Source organism: Trifolium pratense, linkage group LG6 (assembly GCF_020283565.1).
Source record: "Trifolium pratense cultivar HEN17-A07 linkage group LG6, ARS_RC_1.1, whole genome shotgun sequence".
Taxonomy (NCBI): Eukaryota; Viridiplantae; Streptophyta; class Magnoliopsida; order Fabales; family Fabaceae; genus Trifolium; species Trifolium pratense.
This window is the reverse complement of record NC_060064.1, coordinates 19,833,621-19,858,045: the sequence shown is the minus strand read 5'-3', so window position 1 is coordinate 19,858,045 and position 24,425 is coordinate 19,833,621. Positions and strand designations below refer to the sequence as shown.

Genomic DNA, 24,425 nt, shown 5'->3' with positions numbered 1-24,425 from the left:
TTATGCTATATTCAAAGTATCTGAGAATACTCTTTTTGTAAAGGTTGAGTACCCCTTATACTCTATCTATCTATTAATGACAATCTTTGCTTATCAGGAAAAAAAAATTGATTTCACCGCTTCCATCGTAATATTTCCATATTTGTTTTCTTAATCAAGGGCACACATTAGCATTTACTATAAAAAAAAATTAATATTCCTTTCAAAATATAAATTGTAGCTTAATATATATGTGTGTGTTTGTGTGTGTATAATATATAATTATTTAAACAAGACTTTATATGAAACAGAGGAAGTACTATTCTTGTTTGATTGCATTTGAAAACATACATCGGAGGGAAAGAAATGGAAGTTTCACATTATCAAGAGAAGCTACACAAATAACTTACAGTAATAAATAAACATTAGATGAACACAATTCAAACATTCTTTTGAACATATTTACATGGCCCTTTCAGATGCTAAATCAAGAAGCGTGCGGAAGAATTGATGAGGATACAATGGTGGTTGTTCTGCTAGTGCCTGAGATATGAATAGAATGATGGAATCAGTTAGAAACATATGTATGAATTTATGATGGATTTTGTGTCATATTACTTGAATTAAGATGATTTAATTTTTCATATAGATTCTAATTTGTATCACTTTTTAAATTTAATTTGTGTGTTTATTAAGCAGCTTCATTTTTCATACACATTGAGTTCATGTCATTATCTTTTGCAATAAGGCAACTGAAGAATAATGTTTTAATTCATTCAAACTTTGTATGATCAAAAACACATATACACACTTAAAATGAATATAAAAGACTTACCCACAAAAAATTATGATTATGAAAGAAAAAAAAAGGTAATAATATGATTAGAAGAATTTACCTGATGAACCAGAACAGTGGAAGGTGTCATTCCAGGCACAGTATTTACCTCTATAATCAAAACCTACAAATTTTAAAAGTTGTCAATGAGTGAGATGATGATAACTCATTTCTAACTCGCCATTTTCCGTATTTTCAAAAGAGGTAGCATAAGTTTCAGGTGAATCAATAGAAAAAATGATGAATCTACTTCAACAAACCTCTCCGCTGTCAACATTGACAAATGCATCGATACGTGAAAATCCTTCTAATTGTAGAGTGTTTGCAATCAGTTCAATATGTTGCTTACATTTCTGCAAAGCTTTCTCACTACAAAGAGAAGAACAAGCAAAGTATTAAAAATAATTTGATAAAACCTTCAAAGAATATATCTAGACCAAACACAACACCCTTGAATCGGGAAGAAACGACAATACGTTAACTGAATATCGACTTAAATATAACTTAGAAAATCTACATTTTGTTAGAATTTTTCATTAACAGAAATGACAACTGTATTTCAACAAACCTATAATGATAAATATTCCAAAAAACAACTGATAGGTGATTTAGTAGTTGTCTAGATTATCAAATTGAGAATTAGATAAATATGCTTATAATATCAAAGCCTGCCAGAAGATATACAGAACTTAATTATCAGCAAACTGTTGACAGAATTGACTCTTATCACAAGAAGCCATGCCCTTGTTAATACTAAACTCAAATTCTAGTAAGAATGAAGTAATAAACCTCAAAGAACAAGACATAAAACTTATGAGCCAGAATTTATTTTGCAACTGGGATGTGGAATCTCTATAACATACCTCATAATTGACAAAGGAGGTGGAGTCAGATTGATGCCAGTCCCACCTACGAAGCAATGTACAAGGATAGGGGTAAGCCAAATTAATTCATTTTGTGGTCATATAAATCTAAACCAAACAGGCAGGTCTAGAGTTTGATCCCTGTTGCCTTAAATATCAGCTATAGCTTGGATGGGCCTTTGCATTTTCCACACTTCGAACTCGCTCTTGCATGAGGGGGTGTATTATATAAATAAATAAACAAAAAATAATTTATATGCTGCAGCAGTTTACACTTTAAAAAATATGGTTCATGACAGGTCATTAGGATTTGCTTCGTAGTAAACTTAAGTTTCACTGTTCCAGTACTCTTAAGCGAAAATGGCCATCCTAACATTTTCCTGTAATTTTCAAGTTTTGTTCACTTCAATTACAATTGAAGTTCTCTAATATATTTTAGCTGCCTAAGAAAAACTAGCGGAAGGCCATGTCTTTTGCAATTATCCTTCTAAAAACCAGATAATATAATTCTGTGGAGATCACCAACCTTGGAACTTCTCCTCTAATGACAAAATATCACCAGTTTCCTTGACAGTTACACTAGGACTTAGTGAGTGCATTGATCCACGTTTTCCTATGACGCCTACTGTTATTTCCACCCATCTACTGTGCCCTTTCCACACGAAGCCATGACCAGTCTCATTCTTAACATTAGATGACACAATTATTTCATCCGTCTCTATGAAAGGTTCAAAGATCAGGAGCTCTGGAGGAGGGTTTGGCATCTCAATCATACCATGTGCCTGTGTACATCAGTAGAAAGCAAGAGATAAGATGTCATTAAAATTAAAATTTCAAGTTGGTTACTAAAATCAGTAACTCCGTAATTGATAATCCTATGTAACCTATGAATAAAAATTACGGAAAGATTTATCATGGATTAAAAAGGAAAAAAATAACAATTAATTACACTCAACAAGCCCCTTCATATATAGTGACAATGATATTTAATAGTTTAGAAAGTAGTGATTGTTATGCATATTATGCTGCTACCAGTGTCTTATAATTTGTATGGGCACAACAATATGATAAATGCATAGGGAGAACTTTGTCGACAACACATTTCTAAAAAATCACATGTTTCTGGAAGTGTACTTAAGGACGGTACAATTTTTTTGTTTCTTTCAGATGTGTACATCCAAATGACATATGATGACTTTATTTTGTTCCTATACCTTTGATAAGCTATTTGGAGGAATCCTTAGTAGACGTTCCTCTAGAGCTTTAATGTATATTGCAAGGTCATTGGAACAACTGCATGGAAATAGAATGAGCAACTAATTGTTAGAAAGTCTATTTAACATGTGTTTATTATGTACTTCCCTTGTAACAAAATAAAAGCAAAATTTGGCACATTTAAGTTGTAACAAAATATAAGAAAAAAGTAACTCTTCTCATCCTATTTATCTTAATAAGTGTGTAAGTGGTTGCTGTAAAAAAAAAGTGCTTAAGTGGTTAATTTTGGTTATATTTATTACGGAGGGAGAGGAAACAGCTAGATAGAAAATCAGGATAAAGTTACTAACTCTAATCGTTTAAAAAACTGTTACTGACTGTAATAAAGGATTAGATTGATCCTTTGTAATTATTAATGATTCTATTTCGTGACTATAAATAAGAACCATGTGTGGTTATACAGCACACAACATTAACATATCTCACCCTACAGTAATCATTGAAATAAACATTGATCCTTTAAAAGCATGCTATAAGGCGCTATTTCATAACTTTTAAATCATTGATAACATGAAAAGGGATGCTAACAAATTTACAAATCTACCGTAATCTTGCAACCCCGGTTGAGCATCCATCTTTTGCTGGCTTAACACATAATGTTTCACATTGTAGCTTCTGGGTGAGGTCATGCCATATATCGTTTATGGGCTTATTAGACAGATCATCTTTTGTCCAGACTTCCTTATTAATCGTAAGAACTCCCGAACTTGTGAGCTTTCAAATAACAAGATATTACAATGCACCATCAGAGAAAAATGTCAAATTGAGAAAAATAATGAAAGTGGAGTGTGTTTATGTCAAATTGAGAAAAGTAATGGAAGACGAGTGTTTATCTTTCAGCGAAAAAAGTATTTTTGATTAAGGGAAACGTACATGCTTTACAGCAACAGAAGTCGCAACTTTGTCCATACAAACATTTGATGCCAATGTACCAGGACCTTCAACAGAAGATAAAAGTGGGGGGAATATACGATTACAATTTAAAATAAAAATTGAACCTGGGAAGTGGATACCATTATACCTAATACTAATAGTCTCATGTAGCAAGGGTACAATATAAACAAACCTGTGTAGGGAACTCCTTCAGCATCCAACAAAGACTGAAGTGTGCCATCTTCTCCAATGCCTCCATGTACTATATATGTAACAAAGGATGAACATTGTAAAAAAATACACAATCAATTTCATAAACATGAACTCCTTTAAAGTTACTCTGAACTGAACATCTAAATCATTTGAAAACTGTTTAAAGAATGTGTCATAGTCCAATCAGTTATCACTATTTAAAGAAATAACGGGAGCCTTTTAAACCACTTTTAGATAAATTGTCCATTTTACTATCATTGGCTTTTCCACATGGTCATACCTAACAACTGTTTCCCCTATAACCATTCCGCATCTACTTCAAAAACCAAAAACGAAACAAAAAAAAATAAAAATAAAGCAGTGTATTTTCATCTTGAAACATTACATCAAATTTGACTTTTGTCAACGTGAATCACACTCTGCATATACAACGACTTTTAAAATATGCATCTTCAATAATCTATAAATACTAAATAGAGAATATGAAAACATTTTTTCATGCATCAATGAAGAAATTGAATTTAAAAAATTAATCACTAGAAAACACTTGTGCTTTTAATACCTGCAATGAAAACTGTTGCCTTGACTTCCTTGGCAAGTTTGATCCACTGCCTTAAAGAAAATTTCTTAGGCAGTTCGTCAGCAATATCAAATCCTGTAAACCAATTCTGATCCTTCAAACCCTCCATGAGATCATTCATTACTTTATTCCGTAGATGCGATGTTAGTGCAGCCCGATTTGGCTCAATTGCTTCTATGCACGCATCAAGTACTTCCTCAGTAGTATGTCGCAGCACAAGAGAATATCTGTAAAAAAATAAATGTTGAATTACTTCATTCTACCAACAATACGATGAGGCCGCATGAATGAATCACAATCAACTGTTGTTACTGATCATGGATTGAGTGGCTATGTTAGGCAGCCAGATTAGATTAAAAATTTATTCTAACACTGAATATAGGGAAAATTGGATACATTTCTGGACGATAGGGTGAAAAAGATTGAACTTGATCACTTGGTCACTGAGAGTTTGATATCATGCCATGCCAATGACAAACTTCCTAAATGCTTAAGATATTGGGTAGAATGGTTTTAAATCTCCCTAACAACTTTAAAATAGACAAGTTGTACCCATAAGTATATATTCAGAAATTGAAGACAAATCCTGATATGGAGAAAATAACCAATACTTACGGTAATGACCAAACTGTTCTATTCCATACATCATCAGCCTTGATTCCCAAATCGACACTAGATGCATAATCACTTGTTGAGGAAAGTAAACATGGTGTTACCTCAAGCTGTAAGAACAAATTATTATTAGAAAATCTTTTCAGGGAGCAAATGCCATAAGTTTACAGAATGAAACAGTACTTGTGTGTTAGGGCCCGTTTGATATAGATTAAAATAGAAGTGATTTTAATACAAATAATTGGTGATTATTTTTAGAGACTTAAGAAAAGGATAAACCATGGCTGAAAAAGCATTCAAGTTGAAAACTATGCATGTTAAAATAGTTTCATTAATATGGTTGAAAAAGCATAGACACCATAAACTAAGATTTTCTTCAAAAGCTAATCAAAATAGCTATTTCATTTTCAGCATAAATATCAATTTTTAACAAAATGATTTTCAAAAAAGCTTATATGCGAACATAACTAAAACATCGAAATTGATTTTTAAAACGTATAAGACAAACGGGCCCTAAGTCATTGGTAAAGATGTATAAATTATCTTGACAATTTTATTATTAACGGCTACAAAATATATACCAAAATATCATATTTATGAAACATTTTTAGTCTAAAATAACCCTTGCTTGACTTACCCCACAAAAATAAGATATTGGCCTATTTGGTATGTTTTGATATATTTATTACAACACATCATATGATGATTCTAAAGGCGAAAAAACATGAAACAGCTCAAAAAAAAAGTGCAAGAATTATGAAATTAATGCTTACACATCTATTTCCTTAAAATTTTGTAAAAAAAAAAAAGAGAGAATTAAAGTTCGAGCACATAACTACAATTTATCAGATGGACTATCAGGGTATTATGTATACTGAACTTTTACTTGAAGGTTTTGTCGACACTTACATCATCGAAGCCTAGCAAATTAAGCCAAACATTTGTACCACTCATAAGAGATACTTGCCGTTCTGATGTGTCCCCTCCAAAAATGACAAAAACTTTTCGAGCTCCTTCACGAGGGGCAAATGACTTATTAACTTCTGAAGATTTTGATCTGCTTGGAATCAGACCTGATATACCACTTACTGATGCAAGGTTTGGAAACCGCAAGCAAGCATGGTGAACAATGCTCCTAAGGATGTTTGTATGAGAAAAACCAACCTGAACAATATAGAGGGCATTTTCAGGCAGTGAAAAACATGAATCCATACATTAATACAGAAACAAAATTAATATTTTTTTCATTTAGAAGTGCTTGAATGGTTGGTGCCACATTAAAACATGGTGCTTGAAATACACAAGAAAACATGACATAAAACAAAACATTAAGTCACCTAGAAACATTGATTCAAAAAAATAAAGTCACCTATAAATGGAGAATGTGAATTTAATTAGAAGAGGCCAAAGACCAATTGCAGCCATACATAAGTATGACAGAGAAATACCTTATGAGATATGGTAGTATAAGGAGCTTTGGTATATATTATAAGAAATGTGAGGCAGACATAGGCATGGCAATGGGTACCCGCGGGTACGGTTTTTACCTTCCCCGTTCCCCATACCCGAATCATTGATAAATACCCGTTCTCCGCCCATTACCCGACGGGAATGAAAAATTGAACCCAATCCCCGTCCCAAATGGGTTCGGGTATACCCAAATGGGTTCGGGTATCCCCGAACCTTGCCCTGCCCTGCTGAACCTTACCCGAACCCAAAATTTTCCCGAACACTGACATACATACAATACAAAAAAATTCAAATAATAAAGTACAAACCAAAATTTCAATGCATTAAACATACAAATGAAATGATATTCCAAAATATCAAACCAAAATTATCAAAACCATAAAATAGTACCGGTACAAACCAATATTCCAAAATACCGTCAAAACAACCAAATAACCAAGAATGTTCTACATCATTGTTCACTGAAATTGCTAAAAAAACAAATAACTAAGAACCATTGTTCATTAAAAATCCTAACTCAAGTAGATAAATTATATGATCTGTGTCATTATAAATAAATAAATAGGGGTAATATAGTAATTTTATATAAACGGGCGGGTTCGGGGACGGGTTCGGGGTGGGTACCAATATCTCTGTTACCCGCCCCATCCCCGTGTTTTGAAATCGGGGAAAACCCGAACCCGAACCCAAACCCAGTCAAATCGGTTTTTCCCCGTCAAACTCGGGGTGGGTTCGGGCGGGTACCCGCGGGTACGGGTTCTGTTGCCATGCGACACAAACAGAAGTACCTTAGAAGCTTGCTGAAACAGAAAACTTGTTTGTTCCATACCACTAATCTGAAATATGCAATGAAATATATAATCAGCAATAGTGAACAATCAACATTAGTAGTAAAACTTCTATCTGTATTCAGAGTTGAGTATACGGACTGAGTCCCGTGGACCAGCCCATTTAACCCGAGGCCCGCACGGGCTTTGGACCAGGTGTTTTTTTCGTCCATTTGAATTTTGGTCTGCGTGAGTTGGATTGTTAAGACCGTGGGTTACGACATCTAAATCCGCAGATTCCGGGTTGGTCCACAATTCATGTAATGTTTTTAACATGAACTACATTTATCCACTATAATTTGACCCTGTCCAAAAAGGAAAGATTCTATTATATTTTTCATTATACTCTTAATGTTGGTTTGGAATGTTGAAGTTCTTTATATACATATATCATTTGTGGGTTTTTACTTTCTACTTACAAGTTAAAAACAATAGTAGATTTTTAGTTTTTTTCAAAAACGAACATTTATAATAACAATTTTTAGTATTTTATACAAAAAAACTTATTATTTTTTATTTAACCGTGGACCAACACGGTGCAGACTCGGACCAACTTATCGCAACTCGTTATCATTTGCAGACGGACCAACCCGGACCATTTAACGTGCAGGTTTATGCGGGTTAAACGGGGAGAACCAACCTATATACCTAGCTCTATCTCTATTCGCCGAAGAGAGAAAATCGCCTCACCATATTAATGTCAGTGAATATTATGGTACCAGATTCAGACCTTCCAAACTCACTTTCTGAAGATGATAGCTTACAACCTGAATCAGGCAAAAACCATCCATCAATTCGTGCAAAATCTTGCAGGCAAAGCCGTTTAAATAACACAGACGCTCCTTTGCGAATATTCTCAATTACATCCAAAGGAAATCGAGGTGGAGTGTGATAAGCAACCTGTGGAGAACATATACTTCACTAGATTAGAAAGAAACTTGGCAGTATTGTCTGAAACCAAATACTTGTGAATATTGCATCATTTCACACTAATACTAACCTGTTGGGTTGGAAGGTACTTCCTACGGTAATTAAATATTGCATCATTCTCTTTCAGGTCATTTGCACCAAGGAATTGAAGCTCTACCTGTTTATCTAATTACAGTGTTATTGCTCTGTATGAAATATTTATTACGCAATAATCAATTACAATTTCCATGTATAAATTGTTTGAGTAGTTTCAGACTGACAAAGGGTGATACAGAACTGCAATTCGGTTATAAATACAAATTATGGCAATTTACAGCCTTGAACAACAGCAAAAATACATTATACTAGCTCAACTTATTAACTCCTTCATATGCATTCGAAAGCTTTTCAAACAAACCCTCACTCCATTAAACCAAACAAGGACTGATACTTGAACTATCTCATATAACATCCTCAGCCCCTTCCAGAGTGATATAAACAAACATAAAAAATTTCTAGAATTGCTGAGAATAAATAAGAAATCTCGTGGGAAGAAAAGCGGAACATACCTCGGTAGGAAGTAGCGCAACAGGGCAGCTATCTGAACTAGATCCTACATCAAGGACAATGGCTGTAAACTCACACCCTCCTTCAAGAAATATTTCTATTAGCACTTTATCATCAATTCCCTATAACATTCAAAATCAATGACCAAGACCAATAGTTAATATATATTATGAGAGAAATATGGTCTTAATCAACATGCACTACTAACTTTTCTTTATATCATTCTACTAATGTTTCGGTGTATTCATCAACAGAATTCCAAATTGACAGAAAATACCTCAGACATAATTTCATTGGCTTTCACAATAGAATCATTCACACCGTATGCAACCGTAACACCAATGCTTGATCCTCCTCTTGTTGGTTTCACCTGAAATATCAAATTTTAATTTCTTAATAGGCATCACAAACTGCTTCGCAGTGAGTTAAGAACGAATCACTAATTACTGAACTAAATCAAGTGCCTTACCACAACTTTCCCCACGTCAGGGTCCAGCTGGTGTTTCCTAAACCACTCTGATAGTTCTGATTTGTTTGTTTCATACCCCTATTTGACATCAAAATGTTATAAATTTATAAAATCTCATGTAAGTATGAAAATGTGGATGAATGATGTTTAAACTTTAAAGAATGAAAATACTTTCACAAACACGTAAGTGTGGATGTAATCTAACACAAATAAATATAGATGACCATTAAACTTGCAGCATCCAATTATCGAATATTTAAAAACATTAGAAACTGGGAGAAATATATAATTAATCATCGCAACAAGGAGAAATAATGACTTTGTCAAAACACAATTTTCAATACCTGAACTAAGAAACTGGGCACCGTTACGAACCCATACTTCCTGAGCTCCAATGATGCTTTATACTGGAATAATTATAAGAAAATTAGTGCTTGAGGATATAGTCAAACTAGAAAGTAACCAAAGTTTGATAAAGCTAACGGTGATATGAAATAAATTTAAGATGTTTCGGATTTAAAGTTTCATATAGTTTAGGCTTAATTAGTAAAATGGTCCCTTAAAGATATTTTTGGTTTCAGATTGGTCCCTTAAAGAAAAAAAGGTCCAAATAGGTCCCTTAAAGAAAAAAAAAGTCCGAATAGGTCCCTTAAAGACATCTCCGTTAATCAGTTTGGTCCCTAAAAAGAGGTCTAAATAGGACCAAACTGATTAACGGAGATGTCTTTAAGGGACCTATTCAGACTTGTTTTTCTTTAAGGAACCTATTTGGACCTTTTTTTCTTTAAGGGACCAATCTGAAACCAAAAATATCTTTAAGGGACCATTTTACTAATTAAGCCTATAGTTTATTAGTGTTTCCCAATTACTTTCTCATGTAGCACAATCAGGATCCAAATAATTAACAAGTATGTATTGTCTAAATACTAAATGAAGCTTTTAAGCATATTCCCGTACTGAGCTAAAGAATTCAAATTATGTCATTTTTAGAAAATGATGATGTAAACCAATTTTGGGTCTAAAAGTTCAGATGTTTTGCTTCATCCCAGTTATGATAAAGAGAACAAAATTAATGTAAAGAATACTTTACCTTGTCAAATGCTTGGCAGCACTCACTTGATCCTGTGCCAACAAATGGAACATTATACTTTTCCAGCAATTCCTAAAAGTATATATCACATAAATATCATTTAAATATACACATACTAATTATTGCCGAAAGAAATCCCTACATACACGCACAAATGTTTCACCTGAATGCCACCATCTTCACCAAATCGACCATGTATGACTGGAAACACTATGTCCACAGATGCAGCTAGATGCTCTGCCAAGTCAGCCAAAGTCGGGAAACTTTGGGCAAGGCTGCAAATTTAACAAGTGGCCGTCTTTACTTTCACAAGTTCAAATGTAAATTATTTCATACTTCATTATGAGTATTTATTCCTTATTTTATGACATTTATTCGGTGCTTTGAAGGGAAAATAACAAGAAGGGAATTATTTGAAAAAAGATTTTCATTTGCGGAACAGTTAACCACATAAGGGTTTGATTGAACGATGAGTGATTGTTCATTAACCACTCTTTGAAAATCACTAACCAGTTATGGAGCTAATTATTCCCAAACTGGAAATACTTTTACTAAGATTTCTTTATTATGATTTTCCGTGATACGAAGTGTTTACTAACCTTTCAAGTTTAAAATCAAAATCAGCAGGGGTATTGGAATACACCTGTAAAAAAATATTGAAATAAGAATAATGGTTGGGTTGGAGAAACAAATTTTCCTTTTTTATTTTATTATTTTCCCATTTCACTTTAAACTTAATAGTAGAACTATTGCTGAGAGTGAGAGTTTTGAATGAAGAAAGTGATCAATTCAGTGATAGAACAATGAAACAACACCTTGACAAAAACATAAAAGAAAAATTCAAAACATAAATTTCAATAACCCAAAATTTGATGATTTGAACTAGAAAGCTGGGAAAACATATTTCAAGTGATGTTTTTAAGAACAAGAAAGTATTATTTAGTTAAACACTTAAACTATATAATGTTGGTATATTATATGTTACATCGCTGACTATTCCAGCCTTGTATTGGATCGAGTCTTTTAAAAGGGGTTATTTATACATGAATTTTGTATTATTCAGATAGGAATTTCTTATATGCCTATCAATATAGATAAAACTATATTTCAAAAGAAGGATAAAAAGGAGCACATGAAACACAATCTTGGGAAACATATATTACACTAACCTGAGCAGAAGAAATTGCATGTGCATTGAGATTGCAATCAATATAATAGCAACTCACATGTAAATCATCTCCCTGTCAAGTAAACAAAAAAAAGGTGGAGACATTGATAAATAAGTATTGGATATTGTGTTGTTGAAAGTTTCAAAGGTATGTCCCCTCTTACTAAGCTTCGAGTTGGTCACATGTAAAAATAAATTTTTAAGAAGTCCCACGTCGGTTGAGAGATGGTCTGACTAAGTGTTTATAAACTAGAGGCAATCCTCACTTTACAAGCCGGTTTTGTAAGAATGAGTTAGGCCCAATACTCAATTCTAAGATGGTATCAGAGCCTCTCCACGATCAGGGCCGCCTGCTATCAACTATTGATCGGGCCACCAAGCCCAATAGTGTTGGGCGCGAGGGGGTGAGTTAAGAAGTCCCACATCGGTTGAGAGATGACATGACTAAGTGTTTATAATAGGTGGGTGGGAGTACCAGGATTCAAACCCACGGAGATATGCTCAACGGGAATGATTTTGACTTAATCTAATTTGACCTTTTCATAACTTTTGGTTCGATGTTGACATTGAAAAAATCTTGCAACTATTATAAGCTTTTCAAATAACAGTTTCTCTAAAACTAGCTTCTGCATGTTAATTTTCTCCCTTGTAAGCTCTCTCATTTACCTTGTCAAAGACAAATTAACTTTTTTTTTTAACAAATTAACTTCAGCTGTGCAAAATTTATTGTTCAAAATATCCGTAGTCATCGTAATATTTTGCTAGGAGTTTAATTTATTTGCCTAGTTATACAATCATATATATAGAAGACAAGTGGTTAATCACGACCAGAGTTCGATTTCTAAGTGAAATAAGTTTGTCAAATAGTCTAGCGGTCACATGCTTAAATCTGCGCTTTAATATATTAAATGTCTCTGTTGTCTAATTGGGATCACTTCTGGGTTCTTTGATGTTATCATACTTTTTTTTTTGTTGATTAAGATGTTATCATACTTTTGGTTCACCAAAAACACTAACTGCATTGTATTTTACAGAACTAAATGGAATAATCCTATACAGCTATACTATTAAATTTGGAATGAATTAGAATTTAGAACTCCTTTTTAAGGAGCGGAAGAGTTAGTTAACATGATAAAAAAACACTCTTTTCTATTGAATTACAAAAAAAAAAAAATAGTACAGCAGAGTGATAAAAAATTAAAAATACACAATTTCCTCAAATATATTTTATAAATATATTAAATTTTGTAACAAAAAAAAAAGTGATATATCAAACTGACATCATAGTAAAAAATAAAAAAATAAAAACAATTGAATTTTGTGGAATATTTTTCATAAATGAATTTTGAGAAATTATTAAAACTTTCTTATATTTTTTCCGAAAATAGAATTAAAATAAACTAAAGCTTGGAATTTCCTTTTTGGTCCTTGTCCACTTTCTCTCTCCTTTTTTTTTTGTCAAGTCTCTCTCCTTCTTCTTCTTTTTTTTTTTTTTATACACTCTCTAGTCTCTCCTTTTTATTTAGCTGAATTTCAATTTTGATCTTTATTTTCACTTATTTACAAAATTGTTCCATTTATTTTAAAAAAATTCGGTTTTTGGTACATCTATTTTTAAAAAATTCAGTTTTAATTTTAAAAATTATTTATTTTTATAATTTAATTAATAAAATATAAATAATTAATCCACCTAAATAAATCATCTCACCATGATCATACTCAATTGATAAAGACTTCCCTTATTTACTTTATAAAATGAAATTATAGCTGCTAAACTATTTAAAAATAATAATTCTGAAAGTAAATTTAGAAATTAACAAGAAACAGCAGAGTTGATAATATAACTAGAAAAAAATTATATGTACCTGCAAATGATCAAGAACTGATCGAGCAGAATTAAGCGAAATTCCACGTTCAGCAGAAGGACCACCACATATCAAACCAACTCTCAAAGCCCTTCCTTCTTCAATTCCCTTCTCAACCACTCCATCGTTTACCACCACAACCTCTCCGATCGAAGCACGTGCGGAAACGGTACTGGAACAAGTAGCACGGCACGTGCTGATCAGTCTCTGATTCAATTGCAAGCGTTTCACGTGAGTAGCACCGAGGTGCACGACGCCGTTGCGGCGGAGGAAGGTGGAGATGGAGGAAGTGCTGGGAATTGTTGATGACGTGGCCATAACTGGAAAAAGGAAGGTTTTTGGTTTAGTGTGAGATGGAGCATTGTCATAAAGATGAATTGTGATGCGGACTTTATATATGATTAATTAATTCCGTGAGAAATGAGTTTTGGTAATTTGGATTTTAAGTGATGAATAGAAAACAACTTAAAATTGTACCAAAAAAAAAACGAAAACAACTTAAAATAGTTTGAGACTCAATTTTATATTTAATTAATTGGTTGAATTTGATTGATCAGCTAATTGAGATAACAATTGAGCTAATTAAATAAATGAAACTTCGGAGTTTCTGTAACTATTTGGCTATTTACGATAAAAGTAAGCTATAAGCTAAATTGATAATTTGTTTATTCCTAATTATAATAAAATATTCACTTTTTAGATACATTCAAAATTTAATATATCGAGACAATAATATAGATTTGATACACCAAACTTACAATATACTTCATCCGTAACATAATATATGTCGCTTTGGTACTTTTACACATATTAAAAAAGATAATTATTGTTGTATAAAAAAGAGAGATTATGAGTTGATTTACAAATTTGTCCTTCATTTATGGTATGAAAAAATAAATTGAACAATTGAAAGAAGAGAGAGTAATAAATAGTTAAGGGTATAATAGAAAAAATAGCATTAAGTGCTTCATTGGTAATATAAAGTGACATATTGTGATACAAATTTTTTCCCCAAAGTGACAAATATTGTAGTAGGGAGTGAGTATGTAAAAAGTAAATCTCATCTTATAATTATGACATGAGGAAGTAGTTCAAAAGTTAGCTATAGCTGATGGCTGATATTTTTATAGCTGAAAAGTTAGTAGAATGAAAGCAAAGTGTTTGGTAAATTTAGTTGTTGTAAATATAAAATGACATAAAAGTACATGGTTAGTGGGTAGTTATTATATGGTTAAAAAAATAACGTGTTTTGCAGGTACCTTCTCCACTGTAATCAAACCTACCTGAAACCTTTAACCACTGTAACTACCTCAAGCCTCGTCGTCGGAGCTATCTCATTCTAATACGACCAGTACAAAAGCAAATAGGGTGCAGATGGAAAACCATTACAACATCCTAGATATTTAAACCGAAAATAAAAAGACAATACAAAATATTAAGGTGAAAATTTAGTCAAACCACATAATCGTCACAAAATCGGTATACAAAAAATTTAAATACAACCAAGGTGATCTAAAAAAAGAATCAAGTACACACGCTGAAGCACTATTCAACGAGTCCGCGTATGGGCACAAAATCAAATAGCAAAAAACAAAGGTGTTGTATGAGCCTTCACAACTCAAGAAGGTGATTGAACTGACCGCCAACACGTACCAATTCACATACGAACAACCCCTATGACAAATCATAGCAAGTAGCTAGAAATAACCCTTTCAAGCCAAACAACCCCAAACCTCAACAAGCTAGATTTGAGAAATCTGAACCAGATCCGAACCAAAGTAAATCACATCACGACGGTGAAAAGTTCTTGAAGCGGAATTGAACCTAGAAACAAATTTTTACCGAACCTCACAAGAACAAAGATGAACAATGAATCTCACTTCTAAAGTGTTTATAAAACTCTTTAAGTGTTTCACAAAACTCTTGCCTCCAAAGTCACCAAATGTTAGAAAATCGCAAATTTGTATACCTAGACAAAACCTTAAACCTCACATAGTCAGACCGTACAACTATTGCGCCTCACGTAAGCATTCCCGTACCTCATACAATAGACAGGTATCGGCGCACTTCTAAAAACTTGAAAGTTGCGCCTAGCACATATAATAGTTGGACCAAAATTCTCACTTCAAATTTTAAATTTTAAGGCGCACACAACACAACAAATATATGGTGTGTTTGTTAAAAAAAAATCACTTTTGTCTTTTTAACGGTGTTTGTTTGAATTTTTAGAAAATTGTTTTTAGCTTTGAAATGAAAATTTAATCCTAATAATTTTTTTAAAATATTTTTTATAAAGAACAAGGAATTTAAGTGTAGGAACTTTACATTTAAAAAAAAATTATATATAGTAAATAAACCAAAAAGTAGCTTCAAATTTTTAAAAAAATTACTAAAACGATTTCTACTTTTTTTCAAATAAAATTATTTGTTTAAAAACTTAAACAAACACACTCATAATTTATCATGTAATTGAAGTTAATTACATGCATGGAGACAAGGAGAATAGCGTTTGCAAAACAAACAGTACAACCACATTGCTGACGCATAATCTTTTTATTTGTGGAGTTTATTATATGGTTTTTGGACGGCACCACAATAGGACTATGTACTTATTTTGTCAAAAATCAAGACCAAATTGTTCATAATTAAGCATACTAATTATCTATACAATCATTGATGAATGTATATTTTACCGGTTGGTGGTTATTGTTTGTGTATCCGGTTTGTAGTTGGCGGTTTCAATATTTGTTTTTCTGAATTTTTTTAGTTTCGTTGAAATTTGTAGATTTTTTTTTTCACAATCAATATTCGTTTTAGTGGATTGCCTAATTTGGTTTAGAGTCAGTTCTGATATCAAATGATCTTCTCGATCGCATTTGAGGGGGATCGAACTGTGGTCCTTCCTATCAAGTCCAGCGTCAATTACCATTGAACCAACTAACGATTGATGAGATTTGTAGATTTTAAAGTTCCTAGATTTGTCTCTATTGTGTCGGTTCCATTTCAATATCCGTATCAATTGTGGTAATTGATTTCAGACTATTTGGCTTGAAAAAGTTATTCCTGCTTGTCACAGAGAGTTGATGATACGTGACTCGTTTTCATGTTGATACTTGGTTTATTCGCCAGAAACTTTTAGGGATCATTCTAGATTACCTAATTTTATATTTCCTTAGAGTTTTTCCTTTACTTTTTCTTCTTCTTTCTTTGACTTTTTTCTTTGTTTTCTTTTTGAGGGTTATGTTTGACCGATTTGGTTAATAATATTTAGTTATTATAATTTTTTTAAATGATAAAAAATGTCATTTAAAAAAAAATACACATTTATTTATTAATTTAAAGACTTAATGTGTCAATATATTCAAATTTTTAAATATACCTGTTATACGTAAAATTTTACATAGGATTCGAAAGTGAGCCAGAGTTCGAATTGTACATATGCTAATAAAGCGAGTTCGAAAAATACATCAGGACGGCTTCGAAATGTCAAGGCAAGTGCGCCAAAAAGAAGAGTTTGCCCATCAAAATTTAAATTCAAACAACAATTAAAGATTGGAGCGAATGATTTTCGAAAAACAGTTGTCCTACACGTGATTGACATGCAAGGATCGAAGACAATTACCAAATTTTCAAATTTTCTTATAAATAAAAGAAACTTGGATTATTTTAAAGGCTTAAATGCAGTTTTGGCCCCTCAAGTTTCATAATTGCAAAAGGGGGTAAACTTGGGGGGCTAAAATCGAGCAATTGAAACTTGAAGGGCTAAAATCAAGCAATTGTGAAACTTAGGGGGTTAAAATCAAGCAATTAAAATATGGGGGACCAAAATCAAGCAATTGTGAAACTTGGGGCCCAAAACTGCATTTAAGCCTATTTTAAAAAATTCATTCCCGAATATACTGCTTAAAATAGAAATGCATCCACATGCAAACACTCAAATATTTTATAATTCTTTTCTTATACAACATGATTTATTTATTTTTGAGAAAATTGGTGGTTTACAAATTGGTGGTTTAATAATGTTTTGACACATCGATCATTATTACATCTGACTATGAACTTTGCAAATAAGAGAACACTTTATAGGGAGTATTGCTATTTTGTGTTGTCTTTTTGCTAACCTTATATAATATGATATGATGACTAGGAACCAGTGGTTGACCTTTGTATTTGCATGGAGTGTCACCTTCCTTTTGTATTTTACTTCTTTTACAAATAGGACATTTCTTTTGTGCACAAATGAGAACGACACCATATTTCTTTAAGATTAATGTTACGGTGGACCACCTTCACAATTGGTTTATCGTGGACAATTAATTTACGGAATATGAATTTTACGAAATTCAATGTTGGATTGAAAGTTTATATCGCATAGATCATTCATAAAATTTTTAAAATTTTTTGAAAATTATTTGATATGTTATTGAGACTCATCAAGATTTACCTTATTTAATAAACCGTTAATCTTGATGTGTCTCAATAACATATCAAATGATTTTCAATTTTTCTATATTTTTCTATCGGTGATCTATATGATATAAACTTTCAATCCAACGGTGGATTTTGTAAAATTTGTATTCGTTATAATGTTATTCACGACTGGTCCACCATAGACCACTTGACGAAGTGGTCCATATTAGAATTTACCTTTTTTTAATTGTCCAAAACATAAATTTCTTCGGTTTGTCGAATTTGAGAGTTTTTTTTTTTCATAATTTTTTATTAATGATTGTATGCTTCTTTTCTCCTTCTTTTGGAATGAAATATTGTGGTGAACAGGGTTACTCTTATGTCCAACATAGACAACATGGTAGGTGAGTTGAAGGACGAGTTTTAATCGAAAGGACCGAGTTATCGATGTTAAGAAGTTCTAAATTGGATGTGAGATGATCTTTGCATGAGTTTATAAGTAGAGACAACTTTCCCATTTAAAAATTGGTTTTTGTAGAGTTGAGTTATGCTCAACTCTCAATTTAAAAATGATGCTATAGCATATATGGTATCCTCCATGAACTTTTTCGCGGCTTTCCATTTTCTGGAGAATTTTCTTAATTTCCTTTTCTTTCATTTTACATATTTGTTTCCTTTTTTTGATCAATTTCAATCTATTCCATTTTTCCACCGCTTCTGATCGATTCAATTTTTTCGATCCAGTTTTGTTTCAATCTATATAGCGTCCATTGGCATGGAATATGAACAATGTCAATGTCATCGTACAACTCCTCTCACATGTGCATAAAAGTTTTAACAATCTAATAAAAGGGAATGCAAGATGAGTCGATGACATTGTTTTTGTCGCATATCAATGAGTGTTGGGGTAGATGTTGTGACGGGGATGGAGTAACTTCCACACGAGATCAAGATTCTCACCAAGTGGTTCTTGAATCAAAATGACAAATTAAAGAACAATTTAAGTTTAACTAAAAGATGAAAAACTACATAAACACTACGATTAACATGACTCGATGAAAATGAATGAAAACGGGAACTACAATTACAAAGCAAGTACCATATCAAAGAAAGATTGTAAATTTGAAAGGTTGTGAAAACAATAGACCACGTTAAGCGAATCACCTTCAAACATCACCTAGAAAAAGCTCATATATGGAGAAAATTGAATCACTAGGCTTAAACTCAAAGCCTCAGCAACATCAAAATCCAAAAGAGATTCAACAAACCAAGTGGCTACTCCTACAACATGTCCATCTAAATATCTAATACGACACCAATACTCCACATATTGTTAATCGGGCATCAATGTTAAATTGTAGTCATCCACTATGGTCTAAGCCTTACAAACAATATTCTCCACAAGAAATTGTTTCTATTCTCATCAAAACAAGATTTGTTATGAGCAAACCAAATGTCATAACATAAATAAAGAACATATGAGATGACATCTAATGATTATTGGAAAAGACCTGATCAAGCCACAGCAGTAAATTCACAATAAATCCAACCCTTCGCTATTCCTTGTCATGGCAGAAATTTTGTAGCACCAAGTTACCTTTTATTATGTCAGTGTTGGTAAATAATACAAAAAGTCTTTAGAAAAAAAATGAAACACTAAATACTGAATACATATATTAATGATGAATTGTGAATACAACATCAAATACAACTCAATTTATCTATCTATTACTAATGGTCCTGTAAGTGTGTAGACCACTCGAGACTGTAGTAGTTAAACACAAGTTGTATTTCGTAAACTGACCGAACTTCGTAATCAAATAATGTGTTCTCTGTTTGCGTTTTCATAACTTTTTTACTTTGAGCCACGTTGTTGTTTTAACACTATACAATACAATGTAATTTGATTAATATATCCTTACCACTGACACTTACAAAGTTGGAATTACTTCATTGGCTGAGAATTCGATTCTGATTTATTCATGTCAAATCATCCTCTTCCATCACTTTTGCTTCCAAAGCATCCTTAACTCTTGCTAAAAGGGTTGACTTCCAAGACTCCTACACAAAAACAGTCACATCAAACTTTAAAAACATGTAGAATTTGATAGGACATGAGAGAATAACAATCCAATATGTCTCTTGATAAAACTGAAAACATGTTTTTGGCTACTTCTTGAAGATTGCAAAAAGACCATTCAATTAAAAATAGAAGGATAGAAACAGATTTGAGACCAAAATGGCATGCACTAAAGTAACTTTGTATAGTATGGACCCAATAGATACACTAAAAGTTGCAGAAGATGATATTATGGCGAAAAGGTGCAAATAGCATTAACACAGAAACCAGACACGACACTGACATGGCATCTCAACACCAGTAATAATTGAATGTGACCACATGAGTCAGTGTCGAGTAACCATTTTTCCCATGTACTTATTATTACTTGGGTCTTGGGACATAAAAATATACCAAGTGGGTTATGCTTTCAAACTCCTTGATTACTTGAGTAAAACTTGCAACATCTTCGTTATCAATTGATGCAGCCAAATCCTGAAATTTGATAATAACTTTCAAAGATCAAAATAAACAGCAATCAAGAAAAAAAGCAGCAAGCCAAGCTACTATTAAGACAAATTTTCTTATGGTGTTTAAGGGGGACAAGGAATTACTCCAAATAAACAAAACTGCAAAGCTAATATGACAGGAAAGTTCAATTACTTACAGCCAGAAATTTGTATTCACGAGTTCTAGAGAATGTTGGATCCAAGTCCTACTTGACGAAACGAAAATATGTTAAAAGTATGAATGTAAATTAATATACTCCAATACCAATAAGAAACATTAAAAAGAACCTGATAGCGCTCCAAGGCGTTGGTAATTGCAACAATATCCCCTTTACAAAGCTCGCACAGGCCAGAATTAAGAAGATACCCTCTGACTCCATATTTCAATAGATTGTTGTTCAGAGATTGTTGTGCAATATCTTCATAAATCTTAATTGCGTTCTGATATCTGGTAAATATCAAGTCAATCAATATAGTTCAAGATTTTATGATTTCTAATCTGGATCTTCCTTAATCAGATATAGAAAAATTGAATTGAAGGGAACCGAAAGAAAAACACTAACTGTTGAAGTTGAGCAGACAATTGTGCAACTTTCTGTTTACACTGGATCACAGAGGTTGCTGCATCCCCGCGAAAATCAAAAAGTTCCGAAGCCCTCTCAAAATATGATTTAGCATGCTCTAAGTCTTTATCAAGCTCATACAACTCACCGATTTCCTAAATCCAGAAAGATAAAGGGTTTAATCTCGATATCAAAATTCATAAATGAAAGAATTAACAGTATGCATTAAGAATGAGGGCATAATACTAACATCACAATGCATGTATATGAATTAGTTGTCAGAATTGGGTGAATAGAAAACAAAGGCACATGCCAACAAGCTTGTCCGAATCTTTAGGACTTGGTCGTGACGTAAAGGAGATTGAAACAATCGCTTGGCTGCCTTTCACTCTCCACAACTCAATGCTGATATGGTGACACAAATGGATGGGGGCATATAGGATAGTCAGAGGAAAATTTTGAAAAAAAATTGTTCTGAGAATAGAAAATTATGGGAAATTGTGATGAAATTAAGCCAAACAGTTCATCACACAGAGATGACGGAAAAGGATCAGATTTGAGGAATCTTGATATGGATGAGTACAGAGTAAGTACTGCATGGAAATTAAGAAAATGGAGCTGCAAGATGACCCCATTGAGTGGATCACTAGGGCATAGACTTATTGAGGTAAGCACAAGATGGACTTCCATGGGAGAAGTTGCGGGGGAAAATAGTGACATGGTTTGGGGGGTGACAGTATATATTAAAATCCTTTCCAAGAATTGACTGAGTTGGAACAAAAAGATTTTGCGGAGTTTATCGACGTATTTGAGGTTCTTTTGTCATAAGTTAAGTGTTTTCTGGAAGATAAATAGATTTCAAGCCCTCCAATATAGAGACAAACACACTTGCGTTCGGAACAAGAAACACAAAGTGGCGTACGAAAACGGGGTCTTCTAGTACTATTTCAAGGCCATATATCAAAATGGCCTGCCATGAAAATCAGAGGTCTACACGAATTAACATATCAAGAATTCATTGAGATGAAAAGCAAAGGATCATGCTTTAGTTGTTGAGGAAATTTCCATATCTTACATTGATATGCAAAAAACCAATTATGATTAGTGATCCTGGGAGAATAATAAAGAATTGAACAAAGAGGGGAGATAGTGGCAATCGAAGTTGATGAAAAGTTAATTTCCTACAGTCAGCCTAAGAGTAAAAAGTTGTTTGGTCTTTGAATGTATTAAGCACTATCATCACTATAGTCTCTGAATATATCAAAACTACAAAAAAAAAAAAACTTTAAATTTGTCTTTCGTTAGTTAGTTAGTTAGTTAGATTCTTGAATGTGTATTCCATCTGCCAGCTTAGTCAATAGTTCCTGATACATTTAGGGACTATAGTGACAACGCTCTGTACATTTAGGGACCAAAATTACTATTTACTCCAGCCTTATTTGGGGACAATGATGATTTTTAAGACACGTAAAGTGAAGGAATCAATCAGGCATCATAGGAAACAACAAGACTAAATGCCTGATAGTAGTTACGTACGGTTAGTTGGTTACGAAATAATTAGTCATGGCAATTGTTAGTAAGTTTAATAGATGTGATTAGGCCGTTAGGATTAGAAAATAATATTTGCATAAAATACTCTATGGAATAGACTTGGTCTCTGGGACAACAAGTGCATTGATGTAACTTTGTAACAGGATGTAATTTTGTCTGCATCTAAGATGTGTACACACACGTTGTGTGTGTGTGTGTGTGTGTGTGTGTGTGTGTGTGCATAAATGCAGAATGTACCTTGCAATACCTTGCCGCCATGATGTGTTGACCAATTTCTGTGAAAATAGTTACTGCTTGATTTAAGCATGTAATAGCTCCTTAAAACATCAAAACAGAAGCAACAAAAGTTATTGCAATCATTTAAAGTTTCAAACAACCAAAGTGAAATATAATTGTATGTTTGGTTTTGCGGTGAGAAAAATTGATTTTGGCAGAATTGATTATGTAAAATTGTTTCTGATCAAAATTGAGTTGAAGGTAAAATGATTTATGTTTGGATATATTCATGTAAAAGTGAATTGAACAAAAAATTTGAGTGTAAAAATTAACTCTAGAATTAGAAGCTACAATTTCTAACTTCATGTAGAATCAACTATGGAGGCAGAATCAATTATACTTTAGAGAAATCAAACAAGTCAGAATCAATTCTACACCTCTAGAATCAATTTTGGTTACTCTAAAAGTTATGCTTAATCAACAAATCTTAGCATTTATAAATCTCTATAATAAGCACCTTTTGTAGATGTTTTCTTGTAACAATGGGAAGCATCTACATAAGCTTTAGCAGCATCAACCTTGTTATCTAACTGTATTACATATAATTGCAAAAACCAAATTTAATTTATTTATTATGTATCATCATATATTATAAAATCAACACCACAAAATATCACATATAACAAAGTATGAAAAATCATAGTAATGAACCTTGATATGACATTTAGCTGATTTGATGAAGATTGAACCTGCTTTGTCCCCTGAAACAAACCAAATAACCCATCAACAACACATTCACACTAGAAATTACCATAATACCCCAGAGTAACCCAACAGAGAAAGTTTGAAACTTTATCAACTTGCTAATGAAAAAATAAATACCCAAAAGTTCAAATACTAAAATTAATCATTTAAGATTTCAAACAAAGTGAAAAATCATGATGGGTGGTGGTTATGGTTATGATGCAAGAAGCCAAGTTTCCAAAATAGCAATAATATTTTTTTTTGAAAATTAAAAAAAGAAGTGTTAAGTGGAAGAGTGTGAGAAATGAACATGATTTTCCGAGTTTGAATGATTTAGCGGATTTAAGGAAGAGTTCAGCGGCATCTTGATAATTGGAGCCAAACAAGGCGCAACAACAGAAGAGCTTTTTCTCCGCTTTGTTCGCCAGTTGTTGTCCTGTCTGTATGTGATCAGCCATTAGATTTTTCGGAAGGGGAAATGCAAAGTGCAATCTAAGGGATGCTGAGGTTGCTCCTTCACATCATTGCTCAACTTTATAGTACAAATTATTTTATTTTATTTTGGTATTTGATTTAAGAGTTTAATTTGTATGAATCGTAGGTGTAATGTTTTTTTACACATGCATCTAATTATGTGTTGCCACATTATTTAATGAATGTGACACATCATCATATATGATGTGTTGTTAAACATCATACATGATGTGTTGATATATTATTGGACAAATTAAATTAAATTTTTTATTTTATTGTAGTACAAATTTTTATTGTAATAATA

The 24,425-nt window shown here is 32.6% G+C and overlaps 2 protein-coding genes across 3 annotated transcripts; both read right to left on the bottom strand.

The window, feature by feature from the left end:
- Nucleotides 1-219: 219 nt before the first annotated feature.
- On the bottom strand, nt 220-14,210 carry LOC123888597. 2 transcript variants are annotated; one of them, XM_045937673.1, is made up of 24 exons: nt 13,596-14,210; nt 11,732-11,803; nt 11,162-11,205; nt 10,726-10,837; nt 10,563-10,634; nt 9,817-9,879; nt 9,473-9,550; nt 9,281-9,373; nt 9,006-9,125; nt 8,528-8,614; nt 8,218-8,427; nt 7,489-7,536; nt 6,140-6,394; nt 5,234-5,340; nt 4,601-4,845; nt 4,019-4,087; nt 3,826-3,890; nt 3,497-3,666; nt 2,892-2,970; nt 2,204-2,459; nt 1,678-1,723; nt 1,075-1,183; nt 876-938; nt 220-522 (listed from the first exon to the last, which is right to left on the bottom strand). In XM_045937673.1, exons 1-24 carry the CDS (start codon nt 13,911-13,913, stop codon nt 442-444), a joined length of 2,862 nt encoding a protein of 953 aa, XP_045793629.1. In that variant the 5' UTR covers nt 13,914-14,210; the 3' UTR covers nt 220-441. The 2 variants fall into 2 exon arrangements, with proteins under 2 accessions (XP_045793629.1, XP_045793630.1); XM_045937674.1 differs by lacking the exon at nt 11,162-11,205 and having other exon boundaries at nt 13,596-13,732.
- A 5,444-nt stretch (nt 14,211-19,654) lies between these two features.
- LOC123892679 (alpha-soluble NSF attachment protein-like) lies at nt 19,655-24,185 on the bottom strand. Its single transcript, XM_045942528.1, has 9 exons — nt 23,958-24,185; nt 23,615-23,664; nt 23,421-23,493; nt 22,925-23,004; nt 21,137-21,291; nt 20,862-21,021; nt 20,732-20,779; nt 20,479-20,559; nt 19,655-20,066 (listed from the first exon to the last, which is right to left on the bottom strand). The coding sequence occupies exons 1-9, from the start codon at nt 24,103-24,105 to the stop codon at nt 19,986-19,988; spliced, it is 876 nt and encodes a 291-aa protein (XP_045798484.1). The 5' UTR covers nt 24,106-24,185; the 3' UTR covers nt 19,655-19,985.
- Between the last annotated feature and the right edge of the window lie 240 nt (nt 24,186-24,425).